This window comes from Oncorhynchus tshawytscha, linkage group LG12, assembly GCF_018296145.1.
Source record: "Oncorhynchus tshawytscha isolate Ot180627B linkage group LG12, Otsh_v2.0, whole genome shotgun sequence".
Lineage (NCBI taxonomy): Eukaryota > Metazoa > Chordata > Actinopteri > Salmoniformes > Salmonidae > Oncorhynchus > Oncorhynchus tshawytscha.
This window is the reverse complement of record NC_056440.1, coordinates 35542260-35556288: the sequence shown is the minus strand read 5'-3', so window position 1 is coordinate 35556288 and position 14029 is coordinate 35542260. Positions and strand designations below refer to the sequence as shown.

The window sequence follows — 14029 nt, the reverse complement described above, 5'->3', positions numbered from 1 at the left end:
GATCAGATGAGATGAGAGTTTAATAGAAACAGCATTTTAAAAATTAAAATAACATGCATCCTATCAGTCTTCAACAAGTTATCCGTTTTGTGCGTCTGTGTGCTTTTGTTTCATGCGTCTCCATTTTTCTCCACCATCACACTGAGGCAGCTCTTCGCAGGCAGGAGCCTCAGTGTTTTGCCCTGCTTTACTGGCTGTCATGTGGTAAAGCCAGGCTTTTATCTGTGCGGGAGATGTCTCCAGGCAGTCTGCTCACGTGGAGCCAGCATCCACTGCACATTACAGCCAGTCTAACTCCCACTTTTTACTCCTTAAATCTCTTCCTTCAGTATTATTACAATGATCAAGTGAAGTTTACAGGGGAGTTATGATGCATTTTGTCTAAAAGTGGCTGACTGTGACTGGATTAGGGCTGCGTCGGTCATGACATTTTGTCAGCCGATAACTGTCATGCAAACAACTGCCGGTCTAATGGTAATTGACCTTTAATGAACATAAACACGCTTAGCATCTCCAGGCTTCCGCACATTGTCGACAAGCTACTGATGCAGACCTTTGGAGCATGTACATTTGAAAAAGTCTAATAAATCCATTTAATATACACCGTCACAATAAATCAATTGTTTATTTTAGGCAGGTCTAAAGAAACATTATGATACAAAGAAAATGTAGCCTATTTCATTAGAACCGAATAGCATATTCTGAGTCTCCATTATGTTATGCTCTGATCTGGCTATGCCATATGGCTGTGGACTACACTAGTTCATTTAGCAGACAAGATTTGCTTAGAATTCCTGTGGCATTATTTGATATTATTTTATAGTAAGCTGAATAAAATTGAAAGGATATTTTTCCCCAAACCATTTCCGAGGAAGTGTGAATATGCGACTATTCTGTGTTGAGCATTTAACAAAGTGATCATTTGAAACAGGTCCTCCTATATGCTTAATTTAGAGTTATTTATGCAACTTTAGTTGTGATACACTACGTTTTGTTTTTTAATACATTCTAAGGCTGCATGATGCAATTAATGTTGATTTGAAAAAGGTTGCATGAAAAGGCATGAGACCTGCACGGTTTCTTGTGCAGGCTGCACACACTTCATCAGTCTCTCATTCACAATTTGACAAGTACTTGATAATGTTCTCACCCATCAGTCAATTGGTTGAGAGAATGCCAAGAGTGTGCAAAGCTGTCATCAAGGCAAAGGGTGGGAACTTTGATGAAACTCAAATATATTTTGATTTGTTGAACACTTTTTGGGTTACTACATGATTCCATGTGTGTTATTTCATAGTTTGGATGTCTTCACTATTATTTTACAGTGTAGAAAACAGTCAAATAAAGACAAACCCTGGGAAGAGTAGGTGTGTCCAAACTTTTGACTGGTACTGTATGTGCCAGGTAGGCTACACCGGTTGTAAAGTGGATGAATATGCTTACATTTCAAGGATTTAGCAATAAATATAGCATCAAAAGAAAGGTGGGATCCTCTTTTAAATTGTGGCTAGTCTAAACTCTGTTCTCACACGCGATTGCGAAATGACTGGGCTTTCTAAGAACAGATGTTTCTCTAGGCTCTGTAGGATACGGCCTCCGTAAGCTACGGGCCACTTTGCATGCCTAGACTGCACGCGCTGGGCATCATTCACAACGGATAATATTCTCACCCATCAGACTATTCTCAATTTAATCTTGTCTTTACTAGATACTAGATAATATATGTGTGGAATTAATTTTGATTTAGAATGGAACATTATCATGCACCTGCTGGAACAGGGGCAGAAAAAAAATCATCTGTATGTAGTGGAATAGTGAATAGAGGACAACACTTTCCCCGCGGTTTATTTTCATGCCAGCCAGGTAGGCTACTTCGGTTGTAAAGCGAAGCAATGTGCTTAATATTAGGAAAGTTGAGAAATAGATATAGTAGGCCTAGCCTATAGATAGCTGATGGCCTCTATTAAAAAGAGGATCCCATCAAAACTATGTTGTTTTCTCACGCAATTGCATAGCATAGGCTATAAGAATGTTGCGCAACATGGGCTTACAGGAACACTTTTAATTCCATGCAACAAGCAGCTATTGAGGAGCTGTATCTCACTGCCAACTGGTGATCCTATTCTGCTCAAACTCTGAAAGCCAGGGATCTCATGACTAGATTCCTGATTGTATTTGCATGGATGTCAGAGTGATTAGAGAAACAATAGAGCCCTGAGTACCAGGCCACGTTTGGTAGGATACAACCATCAGTGGCATCAGAAAGCAGTTTTGGAGAAGCCTAGACACATGGAATTTGTCTTCAGTCATGACTCGTGACTGCCAGTATGGTGTTCATACAGTCACCATAACAGCCCTAGACTGGAGACATATCAGCTTACTCAGAGCACAATGCTGTTTACGGCTGTGGAAGTTTATTCTCATGTTTTTGGAGTACTGAACAGAAGCCCCTCGGAAGAACACAAAAAGAACCACAACAGTATTTCCTAAGTCTTTACACAACAATAATATTGCACACCAGTTTCTGGAAGAGATCGCCCACACACTGGTTGTGGCTCCACTCCTGAACTCTGGGAAGCAGGGCATCGTAGAAGTCCTTGTGGATCTCATGGAGCTCTGTCACCTTGAAGAAGATGGTCTCTATCTGCTGAATGGTCAGCATTGGCTGGGAGGTGGTGGCCGCTGCCCTCAGAGGCTTCATGGGCTGGGACAATCAATGTAAGACAAAGCATTACTGTGTGTGTGTGTGTGTGTGTGTGTGTGTGTATGTACGCGCGCACACACACAGATGGGTCTCTGTGTGTCTATCCAACATGTTCAATAGTGAGGTGTGCCATATTCAATTAGTTGAGTGATTACTTATGGCCTAGGATTTAACAGCAGCAGCACAGCTCAAAGTCCTCAGTCTCTCACCAGTAAGATAGCCCCCAGGTGGCTGAGATACATCTCCTCACTGGCTAAGATCCCTGACAGAACCCATTTCCGCATCTCCAACTCTTTCTCCTGATCCAGCTCTGTCTGTGTGAGAATGAGAGAGAGAGACAGTGAATTAGAGAGAGAGAGACAGACCGACCAACAGGGTTTTCACTTCTATCAGGCTCATCTTGGGATTCTAATTCGAACCGGAACAGATCTTCCCAAATCCCTGTGATTGTTCAAGGAGACCGTCCTCTCTAGGGAACCCAACACATTCAATGAAAACCTGTGGGAGATGTAGAAAGCAGAGGCCAGGGTCAAAGATCTATTGTAATTGTGTAGAGAAACAATTGTTTTCCTAGCCTAGGATGAGACCTGTAGCTCTAGATGGGTCAAAGGCATCAGTCAGTTAGGTTTCTGACAGTCTGTCGATATGGCTCTCGTGCATAGAGAGCAGAGCAGGAATTAATAGCTCTGACAATTCCACAGCCTGAAGACGAAGGGGGGCACAAGAGAGCCCCCCCCCCCGAATTTAACCTTTGAAGATCAGAGAGTGGAGCACATCAGAGGATGACGACCCAGGGGACACCGGAGATTGGCTAGGTACAGTACACTAAGGGTGGTTGAGATTTATAGGGTGAGTGAAAGTGTGGTTGGAAAGAGCAGAACATCTCTCTATTAAATACACGCAGAGCCCAGGGCACACTTAGAAAGGTGGAAGCAGTGCTAAAGGATGGGAGCATTAACAGATTGCTGCACTGAATGGAAAATCCGAGACCGGAGCTTTAAAATGTAGGAAATGAAGCGTGTGGTAGTAGGACTGGTGATAACATTACAGACAAGGCGAACTCCAGGGAGCCAGATGAGTGCGTGTCCCGGCTGCTGCGACTCTTGGAGCGGAGGCGAGGTGAGGAGGAGGGCGAGGTGCTGAAAGGCTGGAGGTCATGGTGCTGCTGGTGCTCCTCTGTCTGCTCCAGATATCCATAGGAAGGAGGGGTCCCACTGTAGGGGGCTTCTGGGATAATGACACACAGATGGAAGGGGGTTAGGTGGGGGATTTGAAAATATATCTGTTTCAATAACCATTTTCATGGCAGCAAGGCATATCAGGCAGTGGCACAGTGGGAATCTCTCTCGTTGACCACATCACCTCACAGGCAAGAAAAGCGCTCTTCTCATCTAAAAACACCACAGATGCCACTGAACAGACAGTGGAAGGAAGTTAGGAAGGGTTGACCATTTATCACCCTCTCAAACATTTTAATCATAATCCTTTGTTAAGAAGAGAACATTATGCAGACACAAAAATAACCAAAATAGGTTTCACATCATACAAACACAAGGGCTTAAAAAAGTTATTCATCTGTATAGCAAATGGTATTATCTGGAAGCTACTGTATATTCAATATATTTATAAAAAGGCCCACAGGCTGAAAATACAGCTGTATCATTCAACCTCTAGCGTGCTCTATTCCAATACACTCAATTCCAATATAGTCCATGTCTCTGTGCTTTAAATCCCCTCTGACCTTCAGCAGGCAGTGTGCAGCTCTGCCAAATCTACCACAGAGACTGTGCCAGACACACAGTCAGTTCCACAGCAGAGGATAAACCAGGAGAACTGCAGCGAAAATACTGACTCACTTGTGTGGTTCGGGATAATCATTCATGTCAATCCCTCTACTCCGAGTAGGCTACACAAACTACTGTAACTGTACAGACATGCCAGTAGTTCAACTGGACAGGGGCTTAACCATAGTAATTCTTTATTTACATATCAACTCAATGGATTGCAAAAAAAAAAAATACTCTAAGAGGAATTCCTTCTTATTGATCACTCAGTGGTCAGAATCAAACCAGTAATCTGTGGAACAGATAATTGGGTCAATGGGACTTTGTCCGCCCATTATTATCTCTTCTCCTCTCCACCATGTCTAATTGTGGCTGTGTGGTGTTTCTAGTTCCTTCTGAGTGAATACATTCAAGGTGTAGGGAAGTGGCTATGGCTACAGTAGACCTCTCCGTTTGTAGAGCAGACAGAGGGAGGACTAATCTTAGCTCTTCCTATTCTTTTTGGTTCGTAAGTGTTGGCAACCGACCAGAAACACCCCCTCTTATTCATAATCACAGCAGAAGTGGACATTCTGTGAGGAAGTGTATGCAGACACAATGCAACACAGTGGTCTATGTTGGTGTTATAGCTGCTGTTGTGTAGATTACTCATCTAGAATTGCATAAAGTAGTGCTCAATCCCTGTTATTCATACCTGGACTCACCAACAATGTATATCATCTTTGGCAGTTTCTGTGTGGGAGATACAAGCTGTGGTTTGTTTGTCTGTAAGGCCTCAGTGTTGAAAAAGCAGGACACTGACAGAACCTACTGTAATTTCAGAAGAGGATACACAGAGATAACTAGCTCACCACTGCTAGAAAACAGGAAAAAGGAATCCGGAAGCATGGCGGGCAGAACAAACCCAGCCGTGTGAAGTGTCTGGGGCCTGGCCGAGTCAGGCTGACAATGTGACACCCAGATACAATGACAGCCTGAACAAACACACTGCGCCCTGCAGAGAGAAACCACTGTGTTTACTCTGGAGGAGCAGGCCACTGCAGGGCATGACAGGCCAGGGGAATATAGGGGAAGCCAATGTGAAAGGCCAAACTGTGTGTGTCTGTCAGATTATACAACAGCAGTGACAATGGGTGAAAAACACTTCCTCTCACACAGATACAGAGGCCTGGAAATCACTGTCAATGGACACATACTAACCCATCATTCAGACAAAAATACATTTCAGTAAAATTGGCATATTTATCGGTTTATTTGGATCCCCATTAGCGGTTGCAGAAGCTACTCTTCCTGGGGTCCACAAAAAACACCAAACATGACAAGTAACAAAACACAGATAGACAAGGACAGTCACACAGATTTAAAATACAACCATATACAAACAATACATGTATATAAACAATACAACAAAATGATGTGCTTGTTAGAGTTCGCCGTTCCATGAGATGTTGTTCAATCCGTCTTTTAAAAGGTCATTTTGCTGTTTTCTTGAGTTTTGGAAGGGAGTTCCACGCGATCATGGCTCTGTATAATACTGTGCGTTGCTGTGAATTCATTTTGGACTTGGGGACTGTGAAGAGACCCCTGGTGGCATGTCTTGTGGGGTATGTTTGGGTGTCTGAGCTGAAAGTTATTTGATTTTGCAGACAAAACGGGAATTTTCATCACAGTAATACTTCTCATAAAAACGAGAAGAGAAGCAGTTACTCTCTTCATCAACCCCCAAGCAGGAAAGACTGGCATGCACGTGGTCGATGTTAGTTCTGTATGTGCATTTCAGGGCAAGGCGTACAACTCTATTTTGAGCCAGCTGCTGCAGCTTTGCTAGGTCTTTCTTTGCTGCACTAGACCATATTACCAGACAGTAATCAAGACGGGACCAGACCAGAGCCGAACAAATAGTACAGTTGATTTGTCAAAAACGCAAAACATTTTTACGACAGCCATACCCCTCCCCACCTTCACAACAACTTTGTCAATATGACTCGATCATGATAATAGACCATCCAATGTTATCATCCATTAAAACATGTCTTAAAAATATTATTTCTTACTTATGAACTAATATGAAATAAAATATTGTTCTTTTTTAATGGAATTACACAGAGACAGTTATGTACATGGCCCTGGAATCACCATACTTAAAAAGAAATGCAGATTTGTTTTCCATGGGAGCGTGAAAAAGCAGGCAAACATCCTAACATTGAGTGAAGAGGATTTCACAATAGGCTAGATCCTCAATCAAGCTTAGTTCTCGGACTACAAGGCCTGTTGCTAAGGAAATGTCCAGGCAGGTCTGTCCGGAATGTTGAGCAATTCATCAACTTCAAAGCGGAAACAGACATTCTGCACAAGGTCAAATGTTCACACAAACACCCCCCTCCTCCCACACACACATTTAGATTCATATTAAATATAATATAATCAACTCTAGGATGGCTGTCCCTGAACCAACCCTGTAAGTTATCTAATGCTTTTACTTTTTCACTTTAAAACATTGACCAAAGAAGCTCAGCTACAGCTCTGTGGGACAAACAAAGAGCAAATGCAATTTTCCTGTTTCCACTGTGCAGTAACAGAGTCATTGAGAAGATGGCTTTACTCTCAAACACTGTGGGTGGATGGTGGTAGAAGGAATCTGACCGTCTCCCCTCAACTAACCTCAAAAGGGTTATAAATCGTGCAATTCAGGCTGTATCACGACAAAATGTGAAGGGGTGTGAATACTTTCTGAGGGTACTGTAGCAGCTGAGGAACAGAGGAAAACATTTATCTGGACTTTTAGTAGAGAATGCTGCAGAATTTAGATTCTTTCAGCATTATCGAATTTGCCTCTGGTTTACTAAACACAAAAGATCAGCACAAAGTTCATCAGGCTTAGAAGATCTTTTCCTGTATCTGGAAATGGTGTTTGTTTAGTGCACAAGTTTGTAATTACAGAGGGAGCCACTAAACATAGCTATGGCTACCTGCTATACATAACAGGTTATAACGCTCTCAAATCCCTGTCTAGAGAGAATAACCTTGGCATGGTCACCATGCACTCGGTCCCTGTAGATAAAACTAAATCGGAAAACCTCTGAAAACCTCTGTTTTGTGGAGAACGATAACAGCAGGGTTGGGGTCAATTCCATTTTATATTCCAATCAAATCAAAAAGTTAACCTAACTCCGATTCAAATTCTTCCTAGTTGAAAAGAATTGTGTATTTCTGGAATTGACTGGAATTGGCCCTAACCCTGCATCAAGGATATATACACATATACCTACTCCATATGTACACTGAATGTACAAAACATTAGGAATACCTACTCTTTCCATGACATACAATGCCTTCAGAAAGTATGGACTTTATCTACATTTTGTTGTGTTACAGCCTGAATTTTAAATCTATTAAATTGAGATTGTTTTGTCACTGGCCTACACACAATACCCCATAATGTCAAAGTGGAATTATTTTTTTAGAAATGTTTATAAATACATTTAAAAAATGCTGAAATGTCTTGAGTCAACAAGTATTCAATAAAAATTCAACCCCTTGGTTATGGTTAGCCTACATATGTTCAGGTGTAAAAATTTGCTTAACAAATTTCACATGTCACATAAAATGCTGCATGGACTCACTCTGTTTGCAATAATAGTGTTTAACATGATTTTTGAATGACTACCTCATCTCTGTAACCCACACATACAGATAATTGTAAGGTCCCTCAGCCAAGCAATCAACTTCAAACACAGATTCAACCACAAAGACCAGGGAGGTTTTCCAATGCCTCTCAAAGAAGGGCACCTATTGGTAGATGGGTAAAAAAATACATTAAAAAAAATAAGCAGACATTGAATATCCCTTTGAGCATGATGAAGTTACTAACAACACTTTGGACGGTATATCAATACACCCAGTCACTACAAAGATACAGGTGTCCTTCCTAACTCAGTTGCCGGAGAGGAAGGAAACCGCTGAGGTATTTCACCATGAGGCCAATGGGGACTTTAAAACAGTTACAGAGTTTAATGGCTGTGATTGGAGAAAACTGAGGATGGATCAACATTGTAATTACTCCACAATACTAGCCTAATTGACAGAGTGAAAAGAATGAAGCCTGTACAGACTAAAAAAATATTCCAAAACATGCATCCTGTTTGTAACAAGGCACTAAAGTAATACTGCAGAAAATGTGGGAAAGCAATTAACTTTTTGTCCTGAATACAAAGTGTTATGTTTGGGGCAAATCCAATACAACACATTACTGAGTACCACTCTCCATATTGTCAAACATAGTGGTGGCTGCATCATGTTTTGGGTATGCTTGTAATCGATAAGGACTGGGGAGTTTTTCAGGATAGAAATAAATTGAATTGAGCTTAGCATGGGAAAAATCCTAGAGGAAAACATGGTTCAGTACACTTTCCACCAGACAGTGGGAGATGAATTCACCTTTCAGCAGGACAATAGCCTAAAACACGGCCAAATATACACTAGAGTTGCTTATCAAGTGGCCGAGTTGAAGTTGACTTAAATCTAATGGCAAGACCTGAAAATGGTTGTCTAGAGAACCAATGACAGAGCTTGAAGAATTTTTAAAATGATAAAATGAGCAAATATTGTACAATCCAAGTGTGGAAAGCTCTTTGAGACATACCCAGAAAGACTCTGTAATCTCTGCCAAAGGTGATTCTAACATGTATTGACTCAGGGGTGTGAATAGTTATGTAAATAAGATTTACATTTTCAATCAATTAATAAAAATGTTTAAAACATGTCTTCACTTTGTCATTATGGGGTATTGTGTGTAGATTGGTGAGAAAAATGTATTTAATCAATTTTGAATTCAGGCTCAAACACAACCAAATGTGGAATAAGTCAAAGGGTATGAATACTTTGTGAAGACACTGTAGACTGACCATGTGAATCCAGATGAAAGCTTTGATCCCTTATTGATGTCACTTGTTAAATCCACTAAAGAAGGATTTTTAAGCCTTGAGACAATTGAAACATGGATTGTTTATGTGTGCCATTCAGAGGGTGAATGGGCAAGACAACATTTTTAAGTGCCTTTTAACAGGGTATGGTAGTAGGTGCCAGGTGCATTGGTTTGAGTATGTCAAGAACTGCAACGCTGCTGGGTTTTTCACACTCAACAGTTTCCCGCGTGTATCAAGAATGGTTCACCATCCAAAGGACATCCAGCCAACTTGACAAAACTGTAGGAAGCATTGGAGTCAACATGGGCCAGCATCCCTGTGGAATGCTTGACACCTTGTAGAGTCCATGCCCCAATGAATTGAGGCTGTTCTGTGGGCAAACAGGGGTGCAATTCAATATTAGGAAGGTGGACCTAATGTTTTGTACACTTAGTCTAAATAAACTCGGCAAAAAAATAAAATGTCCTCTCACTGTCAACTGCGTTTAGGTGTAAATGTGTAAATGTCTTAACATGTGTAAATATTTGAATGAACATAACAAGATTCAACAACTGAGACAACTGAACAAGTTCCACAGACATGTGACTAACAGAAAGGGAATAATGTGTCCCTGAACAAGTGGAGGGTCAAAATCAAAAGTAACAGTCAGGATCTGGTGTGGCCACCAGCTGCATTAAGAACTGCAGTGCATCTCTTCCTCATGGACTGCACCAGATTTGCCAGTTCTTGCTGTGAGATGTTACCCCACTCTTCCACCAAGGCGCCTACAAGTTCCCAGACATTTCTGTGGGGGGGAATGGCCCTAGCCCTCACCCTCCGATCCAACAGGTCCCAGACGTGCTCAATTGGATTGAGATCCGGGCTCTTCGCTGGCCATGGCAGAACATTCCTGTCTTGCAGGAAATCAGCCATACTGCTCGTTCTGTGTGTGGTGGCATTGTCATGCTGGAGGGTCATGTCAGGATGAGCCTGCAAGAAGGGTAAAACATGAGGGAGGAGAATGTCTTCCCTGTAACGCACAGCGTTGAGATTGCCTGCAATGACAACAAGCTCACTCCGATGATGCTGTGACACACCGCCCCAGACCATGACAGACCCTCCACCTCAATCCCGCTCCAGAGTACAGTCCTCGTTGTAACGCTCATTCCTTCGACGATAAACCCCTGGTGAGACAAAACCGTGACTCATCAGTGAAGAGCACTTTTTGCCAGTCCTGTCTGGGCCAGGAACGGTGGGTTTGTGCCCATAGGCAATGTTGTTGCCAGTGATGTGTGGTGAGGACCTGCCTTACAACAGGTCTTCAAGCCCTCAGTCCAGCCTCCCTCAGCCGATTGCGGCCAGTCTGAGCACTGATGGAGGGATTGTGTATCCATCCTGTATCTGTCCCGCAGGTGTGATGTTCAGATGTACCGATTATGTGCAGGTGTTGTTACACGTGGTCTGCCACTGTACGGACGATCAGCTGTCCGTCCTTTCTCCCTGTAGCGCGGTCTTAGGCATTACACAGTACGGATATTGCAATTTATTGCCCTGGCCACATCTGCAGTCCTCATGCCTCATTGCAGCATGCCTAAGGCACGTTCACACAGATGACCCGGGACCCTGGGCACCTTTCAATTGGTGTTTTTCAGAGTCAGTAGAAAGGCCTCTTTAGTGTCCTAAGTTCTCATAACTGTGACCTTAATTGCCTACCGTCTGTAAGCTGTTAGTGTCTTAACGACCGTTCCACAGGTGCATGTTCATTAATTGTTTATGGTTCATTGAACAAGCATGGGAAACAGTGTTTAAACCCTTTACAAATTAAGATCTGTGAAGTTATTTGGATTTTTAGGAATTATCTTTGAAAGACAGGGTCCTGAAAAAGGGACATTTTTTGTTGTTGCTGAGTTTAGATGAACGGACTATGATCCAGAGGTGGAATGACGTGTTACCAAGATACATCCACAGAATTGTAAACACAGCAATTCAACATCACAACTCTACCTACATGTACATATTACCTCAACTAACCTGTGCTCCCCGCTCATTGACTCTGTACCGGTACAGCCTGTATATAGCCTCACTACTGTTATTTTACTGCTGCTCTTTAATTATTTGTTCTTTTTTACTTAACACCTATTTTTCTTAAAACGGCATTGTTGGTTAAGGGTTTGTAAGGAAGCATTACACTGTAAGGTCTACACCTGTGTATTCGGTGCATGTGACAATTACAATCTGATCACAACAGATGTGACCTTGCTTACAGGGCAGGGTTCACACAGTCCGTTTCAGTGGAATACAGGATATCCTTTACATATGAATGCACTCCTAAAAAAATGTAAAATACTTGTCTTGAAGGATAGTTTCCAGGCCATTGTCTTTCTCCTTTGGATTAAGACGGAGAACTTGATTGTGTTGATGCTGAATGGTGTTGCTTTTAGAGTCTCCGTGTGATGCATGCATCAAAGCACTGTCACACTTCACTGCATTGGCTAGAGGACATTAAATATTTCTATGGAAAGAAAGATGAACTGGTCAGCAGTTCTCAAAATAACTTAAGGTGGGAAATGGTCCAGAGAGTGACCAGAGTGACAGCCTGTAGAGACCCTGCTTGACCCATCTCACACTAACCGTGATGGGACGCAATGAACAAAACAGGTCCACCAATTGAAAAATGAGCCACAAATGTTCATCAATTCTCCACAGACAGGGCTAATACAGTATTCCCTTTAAGACTGATTATTTGAGACATTATGGTCCAGGAATTATAACTTCAGTATTGCATGTATCACAATGAGTCTCTCTGTCGCCTCAGACTGCACATTTATAGATTAGAGGAGATATGGCACTTATATATATATATATAAAACAGTGAAGATGCCAATGTGTGATGTTGTTAAGAGGTTTGGCCACTTTCTGCCTCCACTAATGGATTTTCATCCTGATTGTGTGGTCACTGGGGAGACAGCTGTCAGCTAACAGGGAGGATACGGGTGTGATAATGCCTTTTACCATCAAAACGGGTATGACTACTAGAGCTCTACTCGCTAAATATAAAAAGACAGAAAACTATAATGGTGTACTGGTTTATCAATAACAAGCCAATTGACTAATCCTCAGCCTACAAACAGTTGCACTTCAAACACACTACTGCAAAGGAATATTTACGTCCCTCACAGCTAACCCAGGAAGGACTGGGCTGGGTAGACCTTTCAGTACTGCAATCACATCACATCAACACATCTGGTTTCTCTCTGAGCGTTACCCATCAGGTTGAAAAGAACCAGGCCTGAAAATGTGGCATTTGCGAAGGAGCTGGGGCACACCGGCCCTGGAAGAAGCTGACTGGGTGTTTTGGCGATCAGCAGAGCGTGAGCCAACCAAATACCAGCACATTCTGGCACATCTGAAGTACTTTGTTGAAATGGGAGGGAGGTCGACCACAGGCCCAGTAGAAGTAGTGAGGCCCACCTGCGCTCTGCTCAGATCTGTTATGGGACAGCCTAAAATTAGCGCCAGCCATTGAACAGTGTAGGTCAGAACTCAGCAGCCCAGCCCAGCACACCTACTAATCAGTGTGTTGAAATAGCTCAGGATGGTCACAGTAATGCTCTGTGTAACAGAATATCAAGGCGCAATAATTGTTCCAATCTGTGACCTACAGGATGCACGCACACACACACACTGATACACTGAAGGTGTGATACTAGCTAAAAAAAAGAAGGCACAAATGTGTTTTCCCCTAATAAACTCGTCAAAAAAAGAAACGTCCTCTCACTGTCAACTGCGTTTATTTTCAGCAAACTTAACATGTGTAAATATTGGTACGAACAAAACAAGATTCAACAAGAGACCTAAATTGAACAAGTTCCACAGACATGTGACTAACAGAAATAGAATAATGTGTCCCTGAACAAAGGGGGGGTAGAAAAATCAAAAGTAACAGTCAGGATCTGGTGTGGCCACCAGCTGCATTAAGTACTGCAGTGAATCTCCTCCTCATGGACTGCACCAGATTTCAACTTAGTGTATGTAAACTTCTGACTCACTGGAATTTTGATACAGTGAATTATAAGTGAAAAAATCTGTCTGTAAACAATTGTTGGAAAAATGTGTTGTGTCATGCACAAAGTAGATGTCCTAACCGACTTGCCAGAATTATAGTTTGTTAACAAGAAATTTGTGGAGTGGTTTAAAAACAAGTTTACTTGACTCCAACCTAAGTGTATGTAAAATTCCGACTTCAACTGTATCTCTAGTCAGTCCACAGTAATACAAATGGTCTATTAATGGAGAAATTTCAGCACTGTTGCTACTCTCTCTAGGACTGGCCGTCCTGCAAAGATGACTGCAAGAGCACAGCGCAGAATGCTCAATGAGGTTAAGAAGGATCCTAGTGTCAGCTAAATACTTACAGAAATCTCTGGAAGATGCTAACATCTCTTTTGACCACAATATGTCCACAATATGTAAAACACCAAACAAGAAGGGTGTTCATGGGAGGACACAATGGAAGAAGCTCCTGCTATCCAAAAAAACATTACTGCATGTCTGAAGTTCACAAAAGAGCACCTGGATGTTCCACAGCGCTACTAGCAAAATATTATGTAGACCGATTAAACTAAAGTTGTGTTGTT

General features: G+C 42.1%; 1 protein-coding gene across 2 annotated transcripts in view; it reads right to left on the bottom strand.

Annotated features, from left to right (window-relative positions):
- si:dkey-91m11.5 (PH_BCR_vertebrate and RhoGAP_Bcr domain-containing protein) overlaps positions 1–14029 on the bottom strand; it is a 44206-nt gene that overhangs the window by 16728 nt on the left and 13449 nt on the right. The window contains exons 2-4 of one of the 2 annotated variants that reach the window (XM_024439024.2): positions 3753–3928; positions 2914–3018; positions 2519–2704 (exon numbers count right to left, since the gene is read on the bottom strand). In XM_024439024.2, coding sequence (XP_024294792.1) covers positions 2519–2704; positions 2914–3018; positions 3753–3928 — 467 coding nt within the window. Of the gene's footprint in view, positions 1–2518; positions 2705–2913; positions 3019–3752; positions 3932–14029 lie in introns of both variants that reach the window. The other variant, XM_024439023.2, reaches the window with a different exon arrangement.